Source organism: Schistocerca americana, chromosome 3 (genome assembly GCF_021461395.2).
Source record: "Schistocerca americana isolate TAMUIC-IGC-003095 chromosome 3, iqSchAmer2.1, whole genome shotgun sequence".
NCBI classification, from domain to species: Eukaryota; Metazoa; Arthropoda; class Insecta; order Orthoptera; family Acrididae; genus Schistocerca; species Schistocerca americana.
The window spans coordinates 595,761,909-595,779,817 of NC_060121.1; the positions used below are offsets into that span (position 1 = coordinate 595,761,909).

A 17,909-nucleotide genomic window follows, 5' to 3' on the forward strand; every position below is an offset into this window, starting at 1 on the left:
ATAAAAGTTGTCGGCTGACGCAACAGAGTGACATCCTGTCTCGGTGGGCGGAACATTTTAATGATGTTCTTAATCCCGACCATCAGACAACCGATATTCCATACACAGAAGCACTTGAAGACCTGCCAGTTGAGGAACAACTTGCGGATGCCCCTTCCTACGATAAATTCATTTCAGCACTGGCTAAGCTGAAAAATGACAAAACAGCAGGATTAGATAACTTGCCATCAGAGCTATATAAATATGGGGGGCCAGACATCAAGAAACCATTGTTTGCTCTGATCTTAAGGATTTGGTAGTATGAAATGATTCCACAAGACTGGAAAGATGCTTGCATTTCCAAGATCTATAAAGGCAAGGGTGACATATCAGACTGCAGCTCCCACAGGGGCATTTCTCTTCTCTCAGCAGCGGGAAAAGTCCTTGCTCACATAATTAACACCCGGTTAACACACTTTGCAGAAAAACTGCTACCAGAGACCCAGTGTGGCTTTCGCCCAAACAGAGGCACAGTGGATGCCATATTTGTTGCAAACAAATGCAAGAGAGAAGCTTAGACCAACATCGGCCTTTGTTCATGTGCCTTGTAGACCTGGAAAAAGCTTTTGATCGTGTCCCACGGGAAGCTCTCTGGATCATACTAAAGAAAGCTGGGTGCCCTGACAAAATTGTCTGTTTGATTCGGCAGCTTCATGAAAACATGATGGCAAAAATCCGCCATGAGGACAAGCTCTCAGAACAGTTTCCCGTGACATGTGGTGTAAAACAAGGCTGTGTTCTGGCTCCCACACTCTTCTCACTTTACTTCGCAGTTGTTATGAGAGACGCGACCAAAGCCTGTAGCAATCAAATTAGTCTCAACACAAGGACAGACAAAAGTGTCTTCAACATCTCTCGCCTCAGAACAAAAAGTCGCGTAACCAAACTATCCATCTTAGAGATTCTCTACGCGGATGATGTATGCATGATGGCTAATTCTTGCGAAACTCTTCAGACTTACATAAATCTGCTAAATGCCTCCTGCAGAAGATTTGGCTTAGCCATTAGCATCACTAAGACGCAAGTTCTCAAACAGCCACTTAGAGGTCTTAATGCAGATGACTCCAGTATTGAGATAAATAACAAACCCTTGCAAAATGTGTCAAATTTCAAATACCTGGGAGGCCAAATTAGAAGTGACAACAGCCTGACAACGGAAAACGCAGTGCGTATAGCCAGCACAGCCTCAGCCTTCGGTAAGCTTAATGACCGAGTATGGAAATCACATGATCTCAAACTACAAACAAAAATTGCAGTCTACAATGCAGTAGTATTATCCACCTTACTATATGCCTCGGAAACCTGGTACTGTTACAAAGCTGACATTAAGAAGCTGTTCCTCTTTCTAAAATTCCTACATAATTCCGATAAGTTAAGTCACCTGAGCTAACCACACACTAGGCTTCACAGTGCTGGTGACCTGGCACTCACTCCTCAACACTTCCTGCAACTGCTCGTCTACACCTCTGCAATGTGAACTATCTATCAACATAACCTTCTTCTTTCTCTTTGAAACTGCAACTGTCTTAGTGTCCTTAAATGCTGAAGTCTGTTGCATGTTTCATACAGGCTCCTGTCCACTAAGCTCTGACATATGGTTAAATCTATTGGTGATGCGCAAAGTACAGCTATCCCAGTATCTCCTCCTCCTGGTTGCCTTCCTACCAACTGCCCCAGCGCCCTTCTCCCTCTTCATACTATCTAACTCCTTCTTTACATTTTTTAACTGAACCTGAAGGGCCCAGATCTTAAGCCCATGGTACTCTATTAATTTATTTCTGATACTCATTATGCATTTCCAGGAGATGATCTCTATCTCGCTAGAGTAGCTAGAGTCCCCACTGCTCCCCCCCCCCCCTCCCCAATGAAATTACTACTTACAAACTTACGACAAAGCCCTCACTTCTCAATAAGGGTAAAATGTTAACAATTGCTGAAAAAACTAAGCATCATGTTACCTGCATTCAATTACTACAGTAGAATGAGTTAAAGAACTAACAATTGTGATCTCGAATTTCGCTCTTTACTAAGAGAGAAACTACTTCTTTTAACACTACTAAACCACAGCTAATACCGGTACCACGAAAACTTCACACAATTTCTTGTTTAAAACCAAAAATTCAAGTGTCAACTGGAAAACTCAGTGAAACTGTACACAGTGAACAGAAGTTTCTACTGATATATTTCACTAGAAACAGCGAGAAACACCGGTGGAAAACTACCGTGCATCGCACACTAATCACTCACTTGACTTATAGATCCACGGATGGCTGAACTCTCTGTCAGAGACATACCCAGACGTTGTGACGCCGATAGTTGGAGGATCCAGTTACGAAGGCCGAGAGATCCTTGGTGTGAACATCACCTTCGCACCAGGCAACCCTGTCGTTGTCGTTGAGGGAGGTAAGTAAAAAGGAACTTCACACCAGTACTTAGTGTTACAAAACGATGCGCCATAAATCGCTTTAAAGAATGGCTCTACTATGGTGCAAGAGAAGAAAAACTGCAGAGCGAGTGTTTACATATAATCGTCCACATGAATAGTATTAAATTAACTTATAGTAGGTTAATTATAGTTGATCTAGTCCTTTATTATGAGCACTAATTTTATTATCAAGAAATATCAGTGTATTGTAAACTAAAATGTTAACATCAGCTTTTCATACTCTGTTGGAACCTGCGTTGTTTCTTCCACTAGAGTATCTACTCTTAAATACTAAGCTCATTCATTTAATGACGTCCAGATTTCGGTAGTAATTCTGGATAAGCATTCGGTTTGACAGAGGAGTTTGTCTACACAAATTTGAGCCCTTTATCAGGCATTAACTAATAATTAAGAAAATGTTGCAGCAATGCAGTTGTAACCTTTTTCACTTTTCACCACATTAGCATTACTGATGTCGTTATGGTACTTATGTTCATAACACATTATTATAAAATTATAACAGATTCTTGATACTTCTAAAGTGTTTTCAAACGTCAGACACATTTTTCCACAGCAGTTGTAGCAGTAGATTCTGTCCACACAAAGAGTAAATACATCATGTCATGATGCCACCTCTTTCTTCCTGTAACGTTTGTAACACTGTAACATAAATTGTAATAAAACGGTTTTCTGTCTTCTCATTAAAAACCCTCTCTGACATGTCTTCATATTTTTTGGAAGTTCCTTGAAATTACTCCTTCAGCGTGATTCAGTACACAATATGTTCCCACAGTTGTAGATGCCAGATATCTTTTATTTTAATTTCTTATTTTTCGTAATTCCTCTGTTTTACCATTTCTGTGGTCTTTATAGTGCATGTTAGATGAACAGCAATACCATTAACTTTACTTGTACATTTAAACAATGGAAGACCCACGATGGAATAACAACAATATTATGAAAAGGTTAGACTGTTGCTCACCATGCAATGGAGAAGTTGAATAGCAGATAGGCACAGGAAGACTCTTAAACAAGTAAGCTTTTGGCCGAAAGACTTTCTTTCAAACTAGGCAAAATACATATTCACATTTATGAAACACAACTGACACACAGATGATCACTGTCTCAGGTTGCCGACATTAGAGTGGCCTCAGGGAGACAGAGATAGTGGTCATGTGTGTGTGTGAGTGGCATTTGCATGAATATGTGAGAATATGTTGTTTAATTAGGAAGAAACCCTATTTGCCAAAAGCTTATTTGTTTAAGAGTATTTTCGTTGTTCCTATCTGCGACTCAAGATCTCTGCTATATGGTGAGTAGCAGTCTATTTCTTTTTTTTAATTTTACGCTTCTTGTTGCGTGAAACCAAATTGTGGAGCATATCTCCAAGGTCATGTAACGTGTCAGTACATGAAATTACAACAGAAAAGTAATAACAGGTAAAATAAAGTGTTATGAACCCAAAAACAAGACAATCCATAAGTATATGTAAACGCAATCAACAATATAACACAGGAATCAGCTTAATTTTTCAAGGAATTCGTCGACAAAATAGAACCAGTGACCCTTGAGGATAGTCTTCAGTGTAAATTTCAAAGCACGTGGATTACTGCTAAGATTTTTAAATTCTTGTGGTAGTTTACTGAAAATGGATGCAGCAGTATACTGCATGCCTCTGTGTACAAGAGTCAAGAAAGTGCAATCCAAATGTAGATTGGCTTTCTGCCTAGTATTAACTGAGTGAAAGCTTTTAATTCTTGGGAATAAGATGAAATTTTAACAAAAAACGACAGTAAACAATATACTGGGTGATCAAAAAGTCAGTATAAATTTGAAAACTGAATAAATCACTGAATAATGTAGACAGAGAGGTACAAATTGGCACACATGCTTGGTTTATTAGAACCAAAAAATAAAAACGTTCAAAAATGTCCGACTGATGGCGATTCATCAGATCAGAATAGCAATAATTAGCATAAGAAAGTAAGACAAAGCAAAGATGATGTTCTTTACAGGAAATGTTCAATATGTTCACCATCATTCCTCAACAATAGCTGTAGTCGGGGAATAATGTTGTGAACAGCACTGTAAAGCATGTCCGGAGTTATGGTGAGGCATTGGTGTTGGATGTTGTCTTTCAGCATCCCTAGAGATGTTGGTCGATCACGATACACCTGTGACTTTAGGTAACCCTAAAGCCAATAATGGCATGGACTGAGATCTGGGGACCTGAGAGCCCAAGCATGACGAAAGTGGCGGCTGAGCACACGATCATCACCAAATGTCGCATGTAAGAGATCTTTCACGCATCTAGTAATACTTCCTTTTTCTTTTTTTTTGTTCTAATAAAACCCCATGTCATTCCAAGCATGTGTAGATTTTTAACCTGTCTATCTACATTATTCCGTGGTTTATTAAGTTTCCAAATTTATACTGACTTTTTGATCACCCAGTATATATAGATAGGCCAATATCAGAATACCCAATCTAATGAAGAGGGGTCGGCAAGAGGTTCGCCATCTTACACCACGTACTGCCCTAACCGATGTTTCTGAGCTAAAAATATCTTTTGCGACTGGGAAGGGCTATCCCAAAATAGTATAATATCATATGTATCAAGCGATTGAAAATAACTGAAGTAGACTACTTTTCGTATCGAACTATCACTTACTTCAGACATCATCCAAATAGTAAAAATGCCAGCATTAAGTCTCTGAACGAGATCCTGAGTGTGGCCTTCCCATGGCAGTCTATCATGACACATATAAATTTGACCTGTTCAGATTCACTAATCATATGCCCTTTCTGTGAAATTAAAACGTCAAGTTTTGTTGAATTACGTGTTAGAAACTGTAAGAACTGAGTCTTACTGTGATTTAGCATTAGTTTATTTTCTGTAGGCCAAGAACTTATATCTTGAACTGCACTATTTGAAACAGTGCCAAAGTTGCACACAACATCCTTTACTGCCAAGCTAGTACCATCAGCAAACAGGAATATTTTAGAATCAACTGTAATTCTATAGGGCGTAAAATGTATGTAAATAAGGAACAGGAGCGGCCCCAGCTCTGCTACCTAGGCCACACCCCATTTGTCCATGCCCCACTCAGACCTCGCATCATAGCCACTCTCAACACTGTCAATAATGACCTTCTGCTGTCTGTAGTTAAAGTAAGAGGTCAACCAGTTGTGAGCTACTCCCTGTATTCTATAATGGTCCAACTACTGGAGCAATATTTTGTAATCAGCACAATCAGACACCTTAGTTAAAGCAAAAAAGATGCCGAGCGTTAGAAACCTTATGTTCAATCCATCCAGTACCTCACACAGAAAAGAGAATATAGCATTCTGAATTGTCAAACCACTTCTAAAACCGAACTAAATATTTGATAGCAATTGTGTGAAGTAAAATGATTAATTATCCTTACTACACAGTCTTTTCAATAACTTTAGCAAACGCTGATAGTATACAAATAGGTATCCATATGACAATGTAGTATCCCTACAGGCTACATCTGCTTGGGTACTGATTTCTTATTCTATTGATGCCTAAAATTTTCTGCATCTCTCATTCACTTCCAGCTTTTCCTGGTTCAGACTCTATGGTTTATCTGCATACCCAGTACGCTTTTTTCATTTTCTTTACGAAATTCCTACAAACTTTACAGATATTGAACAGCCCCCCTCCAGCTTCCCTTTCAAACAAAGTCTTTCAAATCAACAGTATGGTTGCAGCAACAGAACTTTGTCAGCAAGTTTATTGTTGTCAGAACTAGTAAATGTAGATCAGCATCTATGCACTTATAGACACCAAAAGCAAGTAAAAGTGCTGTCACAACCGAGCTGTTAATAACTGAAATTACATTTTTCTCAGAATAATTCTGTGCTGTTTATTTTTGTTATCCTCATTCTACATTAAATTATAAATATTCGCATTTATTACTTCTGATCCCTATATTTTGTTGTGTTTCCAAACACTTACACTCTAATCCAAGTATTAGCTCATCAGTACTATTTATTTTATTATTTGCCAATTGAATTTACCTTCGAGAATGTTCGACACTTTTCTATAGTCCAGAGGGCATACTGATCTCCTTGCAAAGTGTTTAAATAGGATACCTTTCGAGGTGCCCCAGCCATACAATAAATACGTGCAACAAATGACTCCACATTGGTCAAGTAATGCTTCTATATTCAACCACCAAGTGCTACATATTTAAGGTATCATGTGTAATTAACTTACTACGGTATAGCGATACACTAAATATATAAAACAAGTGATTCCACATTGTTCACGTTTTGTTCCTCTAATCAACCGCCAACTGCAGCATATTTCAAGCATCATGTCTATTTTACTGCATATTAGCTTACTGGGGTAACGCCAGCGTATTTGTGAAAACAAATAATTAGAGCATGGCATGGCTAGACAACAAATGAAGATCTACAAGAACTCCAGTAAACACAAAGTACAAGAATTCCAGCACATGTATACAGAAATTCTGTTCAAATAAAATAATTTGTTGTATGGGAGCACATATGTAATTTGAAAGTCCTGCTGTTTCCATGTTTTTACTCTTAAACAAAAAGAAGAACCCAAATTAATGTAGGCTTTTATAAAAAGTATTAAGTGGGTATGTTGAGTGCACTTGGAATATTTTTATTGCATAATCTTTTTAATTATGTAATTGAATTAGTTATATTAAATTAGAATTATATTATATGACGTTTTTTATAAGATAAAAAATCTTGAACTTATTATCTTATATATCTTTATACAATATAATATAACAACATCATCGTTTCCTTTTGGCCTTTATCCCACTTCAACGTGAGGTCAGTCCTGTTACTACAGATTTGGCAGTGTTGGTGTCAGAGGGTGGCCAGATGCCCTTCTGGTCGCCACCCTGTACCCCTGGGACAGAAGTAGTGTACCCCAGCTGTCTGTGTCTAGTGTAAGCCATGAAATAGTGCGATCGTTTTCAAATGTCTGCGAGTCATGTAACTGAAGTGAGACATGGGAACCAGCCTGGTATTCACCAAGTGGGATGTGTAAAACCACCTAAACGCCAAATCTAGGCTGGCCAGCACACTGGCCCTCATCGTTAATCTGCTAGGTGGATTCAATCAAGGGCCAGCACACCTACCTGAGCGCATTGGCACTCTCGGCTAACCTGATGGGTGACATAACAACATAATTAATAAAATTAATTTTTAAGAAAGTTAATGCAATAAAAAATGACAAGCGCATAGCAAAATACAAGCCAATATTGTGTGCACTATAATTAATTTTAAAAAATTAGCAAAGTTATTCATTCCTACTTAAAACCCACATAGAATTAAATAAAGCTTTAGTCGAAAATAATGGACAATTTGAGCACACTAAAACTTACAAAATTTGATTAAAATCTCTATAGATTGAAATAAAATTTAAGTTGATAATGTTAGGCATTTTGAGTGCACTAGAATTAATTTAAAAAAATGATGGACATTTTATCATTCTTAATTAAAATCTATATAGGATAAAATAAAATTTTAGCTGAAAATAATAAGCATTTTATTGCACTAGAATTAATTTTAAAAAATAATGTGAGTCACAAAGTTAGAAAAATTCGAAATCATTAATTTCATTATCATCGTTTACTCCTTTATATACAGTTAACAAAATTTTAATTTAGTTTTAAAGCTTCTTGGTGCCTGGTGGGGTTTTTCCGTCATAGTATTCCTCAGGTTTTTTTTTTTTTTTTTTTTTTTTTTTTTTTTTTTTTGCTGAATGTTGCTGTTGGTCTGTAACTTGGATGCTAACCATCACCCACTCATCTTCGTCTTCTGGTCACGTCTTGGCAGCAGCTTGTGTAGATTGTAGAGCTGTAGATGGGCTTGAGCAGTGGATGAGAATAGCATATGACAAAGTACTGGCTATTTAGCTGTTCCCTGCAGGGTATGGAAATAATGTTCACAACTTATATATAGTTGATATTGGAGGAACAAAGTTGATTTGAGAACAATAATCAGACATCTACTAGCAGTTTCCTGAACCAGCTGTAGCAGCTAATTTCATCCAGGAAATTATGGTTTTATAGCACAGAGCAGCCTTTTGGCTGTACCAGATAACAACTTCAGTCAGCTGTGAGGCACGCAACAGCAGGAGCTATGCAATATATCACACCAGCAGACATCCACAAGCAGTACCAGTGGAACAGATCGATTTTCGTAATTTTTCAGCCAAATATTAACTGACATTGAAACACAAAGTGCTAATATAAGCTATATGAATAGAGCTATCCAGAAAAATACAATGAATATCATTTACTAATTGGAATTTTTCAATAAATATTCTGTGTTGAGTGTCCCATGTAAATTTTTCTTAGTGTTCATGACTATATAGAAAAGAGTGTCCTTTGGTACCTTATTGTTAACTTGATCTTCATCTCTTGAATTATAATAGTATATTTTCCAAGTGTTCTGTTAATCACATATACATAATTTTTTACAAGATTGTAATTGTTTATATCAACATCTCCTTTCAGCTGAGTAATTAGTTTAAAATAAACAAAAGGGTTGTAAGCTTTCAAATAATTATCTGATGGTTCTGAATTCCATGCTTCTTGAGGAAATATTTCATTTCTTCCACCTTTTAAATATCGAAACAAAGAAGATTCAGAATAGACAAAACTTGATGGAGTATTTCTTCCTTTATTATTGGCAGTATTGCTGTATCTATCGACTACTGGTTCAGTAGCATGTGGAGCAACTTGTATTGCAAAAGCAGTAACAGACAAGAAAAATCGTGATACAGGATTAGAAGATCTAAAAGAGGGTATATTTTAGCGATGGAGAAGTAAGCTTGAATAAAATAAACTGCAAAACAATAATTCATATATATGCAAATGCATTAAGCAATTTTGATATAGAAAATCTTGCTAAGCAATTAAAAACCAGACACTTGTATGGTATTTTTGTGACTATGAATTACATATTCATTCTAGAGAATATGAACCTGAAACAGTCAATTTAGATACCTCTGGTCATTCTGGCTCATACTAGATCTGTTATTACAAGAATAAAGATACAAAGCTTGTTTTTGATTCATTTGGAAGAAAAATTCTAAAGATGTGCCTAAATATCTTGGCTGAAATAAGTTACACTATTATAGACAATGAATGCAAAAATTTTGATGAAGGTATTTGAGGCTATTTGGATGTACTTGTTCTGAATATAATTTTAAGTTTATTGATGTTTTGAATTTAATAAATGGACATTGTTGGAACTAAGGTGAGATCAGTGACCAAATAAACTTAGAAAAAATAAAAAACTTTCGAATCAAAAACCAAAGATTTTGAATCCAACATTAAGAAAAGAAATAAATTCAAAAACAAAAAGTTCAATTAAGCATTTCAGCAACAATCTAATATGTGTGCAGAATTAAAATCATTAGTATACAGAAAAATGAACAGTGTAATTAAACAATTCCAAAATGATACCAGTACCATTTTAAAGCATTTACAAGTTGTATTGATTTTAGGGCTAGCTGTGATGGAGTTACCAAACAATATTTAGAAAATGAGTCTGCATCAGCTACAGCAGACTTTGTGCAGCTATCACTCACTCTAGCAAGCAGTTTATTCTGCAACTAAACACTCTTGCTATAAAACCTGAATAAGAAAATATTCTAACACATTTCAATGAATTAAATACAATTTATGATAGTTCTATAGAAGATAATCATGAAAAGATACAGAACATCAGTATAGTTCTTAATTATGCTTTAGATAGATGTGGTGTGCTAAAAAGTAAGGTATATGATAAACAAATAGCTGAATTTACTTTTATGGCAAGTGCTGAAAAGATAACACTTAGTGACGAGCATGTATTCACCCGTAAAGAAGTTGTTTTATTGGTAAAAACACTAAATATTTACCATTTATTAATATTAATATTTTGTTAAATGCGTTTGATAATCTGTATCAAATAGCCACTGATATGTACCCAAGAAAAATATTGCATAAATCAAACTTTCTAGCTGTAAAATTAAAAGGTAAAGTTAAAATGATTCCAATAAATTCAAAATTTTGGTGATATTTAATCTTATACAAATGAATAACCTTTCAGACAATCATATTTCATGTCTAAAATGTAAAACATTTACCGGTACATACTGTCAAAATAGAACAACAACAGAAAATGGAAAACAAAGAGTTGATGTAATTTGTTAAATATGTAAAACTAATACTGATGGGTCTCAATATTCCACCATAATCGAGTCCATCAACAAGAGGTGACAAATATGAGGTAGCCAAAGAGGTGGAAACATGAGTTCTACCATGCCAAGACTGCTTGGTAGCTACAACAGGAAAACACAATTAATTAGCAGGAGTAAAAAATAAGAAAGTATTTATTACTTAACTTTGCTGTAGTCCATGATCATTTTGTTGACAATTATAGAAGATGCTACCAGACTAAGAGTCTGTAGAATGACATAATTTACAAGTGACAAATCTTGCAGTGACGAATTAATCTCTCTGTTGAATTTGAAGGCTAACTTGGAACGGAACTACAAAGACTTGGTGGCAGCAATGACTGAGCTGCAGACGAAGACTAACATCAGCGCTGGCTGACCACTAAGTGTGGCTACAAACTGTAGACTGGCACAGCCGCACTTCTCTCCTGTGGCACATGAAGTGGCCTAACAGCGCCTCACAGTGAGCATAAGTACTGTGACTGGCTGTGTACTCTTTGGCTAACACAGCCATTCTTCTGTTCCATTTATCGAGAGAATCGCATCTGGGGATCGATATCTCGGGCAGCAGTGTGGTTGTGTGAATGATTACATCACAGAAACATCTCAGTTCTAATATCCGTGAAGAACTAGTTAATGAGTTACATGAACCAATCAGAAAAAATTTTAAAATAAGACATGTTGGCTCATTTGGTATAGATGATTTATGGCAAACTGATCTAGTAGAAATGTTCTGGTAAACTGAAAGGCATTTCGAAAATAAATAATGGATTTAAATATTTATTAACTGTTTTCGATGTTTTTTTTCCACATATGCTGCTCTATTCCAGTTAAAAATAAAACATAAAACACCTACCAGTCACATGGAGCAATACTCTCAGCATCCTATATAGGGCAGAGTGGAAAATGTCCTCCACAGATTTAGGTGGCTGACATAAAGATGACTGGCAGGTGTTCAGTCCAAATATCGTGGAGTGAAGTTCATAACTGGCACCAATCCCAAAATCTCTTTCAACAATGGTAAATAATTCTATACTAAGGAATTTCAGTAACTGATGAAAACTTGTAATATTAATCATCATCAGCTTTTACTGAATTAGAAGCATCTGTTGTAGAAGGATTTCATAGAACACTTAAAGCAGCGATGTGGAAAAAATTTGCTCCATAAGGTAATTATGAATGGATGGAACTAGTTGAAAAATTGGTTAATGAATACAATAATGCAAAAAATTCGACAATAAAATGAAGAGATTAGAAGTTAATGAAATAAATTATAAACCAAGCATGTCCACATCTAATGATAAACCTAAATATAAAGTTGGCAGTAACGTTAATATCAGCAAACTTAAAGGAATTTTGAAGAAAGTTATGCAGCTAACTGGTCAATAGAAATTTTCGAACTAATGATGTTATTCATTATAATCGAATCACATAAATTAAAGGCATTCGATGGAGCAGAAATAAAAGGAAATTTTTGTGAGTATGAACTATGGAAGACAAAATATCCAGATGTATTTCTAGCTGAGAAAGCCTTACAGAATAAAGGAGATAAAGTATATGTCAAATGGCTGGGATTTGATAATTTACATAAAGTTGGGTTGGTAAGGATAATGGCTTCTCCTTTTTTAGCTGATAAATTTAAAGAATATAAACCAGATGCAAAGTAAAGTGTGTTTTAGCTGTTGCAGATTTGTTACTACAGACTACTATCATTATCAATTAACATAAATATTTCTTTATTTTTATTCTAAATATCAAAAACACTATTATCCATATTCATTTTATTTAATTTATTTTATTTTCTGAAATAGGGCCAAATATTATTATTTTTTGAGTAATCGGTCTTCTGACTGGTTTGATGTGGCCCACCAAGAATTCCTCTCGAGTGTAAACCTCTTAATCTCAGAGTAGCACTTGCAACCTACATCCTCAATTATAAGCTGGATGATTTCCAATCTCTGTCTTCCTCTACAGTTTTTGCCCTCTACAACTCCCTGTAGTACCATCTAAGTCACTCCACGGTCTCTTAACAGATGTCCTATCATCCCGCCCCTTCTCCTTGTCAGTGTTTTCCACATATTCCTCAGTCCATATTCTCTGCTCATTAGACTGTTCGTTCCATTCCCAGATCTTGTAATTCTTCTTCACTTTCACTCAAATGGCAATGTCACCAGCATATCATTGATATCCTTTCCCCTTGAGTTTTAATTCCACTCTTGAACCTTCCTTTCATTTCTATCATTGCTTCTTCGATACAGAAACTGAACAGGTGAAGTAAAGACTACATCCCTGTCTTACACCCTTTTTATTCTGAGCACTTCGTTCTTCATCGTTCACTCTTATTATCCCCTCTTGGCTCTTGTGCATGTTGCATATTACACATCTCTCTCTATAGCGCTTACAAAATATTTTTATCAGAATTTCGAACACCGTGAACCATTTTACATTATCAAAAGCTATTTCCAGGTCAACATGTCCCATGAATGGGTCTTGATTTTTCGTTAACCTTGCTTCCATTATCAATCTCAATGTAAGAATTGCTTTCCTAAAGCCAAACTGATAGTCACCTCACACATCCTCAATTTCCTTTTCCATTCTTCTGTATCTTATATTTTCAGCAACTTCGACAAATGAGCTTTTAAGCTAATTGTGGGATAATTCTCACACTTGTGAGGTCTTGGAGTCTTCACAATTTTGTAGGTGATCTTTTTCTGAAAGTAAGATGATATGTGGCCACACTAATACTTTCTACACACCAACATCAATAGTCGTTTTGTTGCCATTTCCTCCAATGATTTTAGAAATTCTGATGGATTGTTATCTATCCCTTCTGCATTATTTGATCTTAAGTCCTCCAAAGCTCTTTTAAATTCTGATTCTGATACTGTATCACTTATCTCTTCTAAATCGACTACTATGTTTTCTCCTATCACATCAGACAAATTTTCCCCCTCATGCCTTCTGTGTAGTCTTGTCACATATCTGCTCTGTTATCTGCATTTAACAGTAGAATTCCCTTCACATTTTTAATGTTACCACCATTGTTTTTAATTTCACCGAAAGCTGTTTTGATTTTTCTATATGCTGAGGCAGTCCTTCTGACAGTCATTTCTTTTTCAATTTCTTAATATTTCTCATGTGGCCATTTCTTCTTAGCTACCTGCAGTTCCTATTTATTTCATTTCTCTGCGATTTGTATTTATGTACAGCTGAATTTGCCTGAACATTTTGTACTTCCTCCTTTCGTCGATAAACTGAACTATTTCTTCTGTTACCCATGGTTTCTTTGCTGTCACCTTATTTGTACCTATGTTTTCCTTTACAGCTTCTGTGACTGGCCATTCTAGAGATCTCCATTCCGCTACAATGTACTGCTTACTAAGCTACTCCATAGTGCTGTTTCTGAAGCCTTAGAGAACTTCAAACTTATCTCATCGTTCCTTAGTACTTTTGTATCCGATTTCTTTGTGTACTGATTCTTCCTGACTAGTCTCTTAAACTTCAGCCTACTCTTGATAACTACTACATTGCGACTGGAGTCTACATCTGCTCCTGTGTATGCCTTGCTATCTAGCGTCTGATTTCAGAATCTCTGTCTGACCATGATGTAATCTAACTAAAATCTCCCTGTAACTCCCATCCTTTCCCAAATATACCTCTTCCTCCTGTGATTCTTGAACAGAGTAATCGCTAATACCAGCTTAAATTCCGGAATGAAATTTTCACCCTGCAGCAGAGTGTGCGCTGATATGAAACTTCCTAGCAGATTAAAACTGTGTGCCAGACCGAGACTTGAACTCGGGACCTTTGTCTTTCTCGGGCAAGTACTCTACCAACTGAACTACCCAAGCATTATTCACGCCCCATCCTCACAGCTCTAATTCCGCCAGTACCTCGTCTCCTACCTTCTAAACTTCGCAGAATCTCTCCTGCATACCTTGCACAACTACCACTCCTGGAAGAAAGGCAAAGGTCCAGATTTCGAGTCTCGGTCCGGCACACAGTTTTAATCTGCCAGGAAGCTTCACTAGCTTAAGTTTATTACAGAACGCTATTAGCCTTTCTCCTCTTTCGTTCCTTGTCCCAAGCCAATATTCTCCTGCAACCTTTTGTTTTTCCTCCTTCCCCTACAATTGCATTCCAGTCCCCCATTACTATTACGTTTTCATCTCACTTTCAATATCCTCATACACTTTCTTTGTCGCTTCAACTTCAGATTGTGAAGTTGGCATGTATGCCTAAACTATCCTTGTAGATGTTGGCGTGTTGTCGATTCTGATACGAACAACCCTATCACTGAACTGTTCCCAGTAATGCATTTTCTGCCTACCTTCCTATTCATAACGATTTCTACTCCTGTTTTACTATTTCCTGCTTCTGTACTTATCTGACCAGAAATACTTGTCTTCTTTCCACTTCACTTAAGTGACCCCTACTATCTCTGTTTTAGTCTTTGCATTTCCATTTTCACATTTTCTAGATTTCCCACAACATTCAAGCTTCTGACATTCCATGCCCTGACTAGGCAGGCGTTATCCTTTCGTTGGTTGTTGAATACATTTCTCGTGCTGACCTTCCCCTTGCAGTCCCCTCCCAGAGATTCGCAGAACTATTCCAGAATCTTTTGCCAATGAAGAGATCGTGATGACACTTTTTCAATTACAGGCCACATGTCCTGTGGATACATGTTATGTGTGTTCAATGCCGTGGTTTCCATTACCTTCTGCATCCTCATGCCATTCATCATTGCTGGTTCTTCCATCTTTAGGGCTAGTTACTCATCACAAAAACAAGAGAGTGCCCTGAACCTCTGTCCACTCCTCTGCTCTCTTTGACAGGGACGTTGGAAGCGTGGGGGTGACTTCTTGTGCTGGAAGTGGTAGCTTTGGAAGCTGGGACCGACGTTTCCATTACTAATCAAAGACACTACCCCTAGACCACAGGTGCTACCTAGATATTGTAATGTTGTTGTTGTTGTTGTTGTTGTTGTTGTTGTGGTCTTCAGTCCTGAGACTGGTTTGTTGCAGCTCTCCATGCTACTCTATCCTGTGCAAGCTTCTTCATCTCCCAGTACCTACTGCAGCCTACATCCTTCTGAATCTGCTTAGTGTATTCATCTCTTGGTCTCCCTCTGCGATTTTTACCCTCCACGCTGCCCTCTAATACTAAATTGGTGATCCCTCCATGTCTCAGAGCATGTCCTACCAACTGATCCCTTCTTCTAATCAAGTTGCGCCACAAGCTCCTCATCTCCCCAGTTCTATTCAATACCTCCTCATTAGTTATGTGATCTACCCATCTAATCTTCAGCATTCTTCTGTAGCACCACATTTCGAAACCTTCTATTCTCTTTTTGTCTAAACTATTTATCGTCCACTTTTCAATTCCATACATGGCTACACTCCATACAAATACTTTCAGAAACGACTTCCAGATATTTAAATCTACACTCGATGTTAACAAATTTTTCTTCTTCAGAAACGCTTTCCTTGTCATTGCCAGTCCACATTTTATATCCTCTCTACTTCGACCATCATCAGGTATTTTGCTCCATAAATAGCAAAACTCTTTTACTACTGTAACTGTCTCATTTCCTAATCCAATTCTCTCAGCATCACCCGACTTAATTCGACTACATTCCATGATCCTCGTTTTGCTTTTGTTGATGTTCATCTTATCCTCCTTTCAAGACACTGTCCATTCCGTTCAACTGCTCTTCCAAGTCCTTTCCTGTCTCTGACAGAATTACAATGTCATCGGGGAACCTCAAAGTTTTTATTTCTTTTCCATGGATTTTAATACCTACTCTGAATTTTTCTTTCGTTTCCTTTACTGCTTGCTCAATATACAGATTGAATAACATCTGGGAGAGGCTACAACTCTGCCTCACTCCCTTCCCAACCACTCCTTCCCTTTCATGCCCCTCGACTCATATAACGGCTTTCTGTACAAATTGTAAATAGCCTTTTGCTCCCTGTATTTTATCCCTGCCACCTTTAGAATTTCAAAGAGAGTGTGCCAGTCAACATTGTCAAAAGCTGTCTCTAAGTCTACAAACGCTAGAAACGTAGGTTTGCCCTTCCTTAATCTTTCTTCTAAGATAAGTCGTAGGGTCAGTATTGCCTCACGTGTTCCATCATTTCTACGGAATCGAAACTGATCTTCCCCAAGGTCGGCTTCTATCATTTTTTCCGTTCGTCTGTAAAGAATTCGCGTTAGTATTTTGCAGCTGTGACTTATTAAACTGATAGTTCGGTAATTTTCACATCTGTCAACACCTGCTTTCTTTGGGATTGGAATTATTATATTCTTCTTGAAGTCTGACGGTATTTCGCCTGTCTCATACATCTTGCTCACCAGATAGTAGAGTTTTGTCAGGACTGGCTCTCCCAAGGCTGTGAGTAGTTCTAATGGAATGTTGTCTACTCTGGGGGCCTTGTTTCGACTCAGGTCCTTCAGTGCTCTGTGAAGCTCTTCACGCAGTATCGTATCTCCCGTTTCATCTTCATCTACATCCTCTTCCATTTCCATAGTATTGTCCTCAAGTTCATCGCCCTTGTATAGACCCTCTATATACTCCTTCCACCTCTCTGCTTTCCCTTCTTTGCATTGAACTGGGTTTCCATCAAAGCTCTTGATATTCATGCAAGTGGTTCTCCTTTCTCCAAAAGGTCTCTTTAATTTTCCTGTAGACAGTATCTATCTTACCCCTCGTGAGATAAGCCTCTATATCCGTACATTTGTCCTCTAGCCATCCCCGATTAGCCATTTTGCACTACCTGTAGTACCAATTTTGAGACGTTTGTATTCCTTTTTGACTGCTTCATTGACGGCATTTTTATATTTTCACCTATCATCAATTAAATTCAATATTTCTTCTTTTACCCAAGGGTTTCTACTAGCCCTCGTCTTTTTACCTATATGATCCTCTGCTGGCTTCACTATTTCATCCCTTAAAGCTACCCATTCTTCTTCTACTGTATTTCTTTCCTCCATTCCTGTCAATTGTTCCCTTGTGCACTCCCTGAAACTCTGTACAACCTCTTGTTCTTTCCGTTTATCCAGATCCCATCTCCTTAAATTCCCATCTTTTTGCAGTTTCTTCAGTTTTAATCTACAGTTCATAACCAACAGATCGTGGTCAGAGTCCACATCTGCCCCTGGAAATACCTTACAATTTAAAACCTGGTTCCTAAACCTCTGTCTTAC

The 17,909-nt window shown here is 37.2% G+C and overlaps 1 protein-coding gene across 1 annotated transcript in view; it reads left to right on the forward strand.

The window, feature by feature from the left end:
* The window catches only part of LOC124607168 (zinc carboxypeptidase-like), a 149,484-nt gene that overhangs the window by 70,236 nt on the left and 61,339 nt on the right, over positions 1 to 17,909 (forward strand). Inside the window, exon 5 of the mRNA XM_047139382.1 lies at positions 2,298 to 2,442. Coding sequence (XP_046995338.1) covers positions 2,298 to 2,442 — 145 coding nt within the window. The remainder of the gene's footprint in view (positions 1 to 2,297; positions 2,443 to 17,909) is intronic.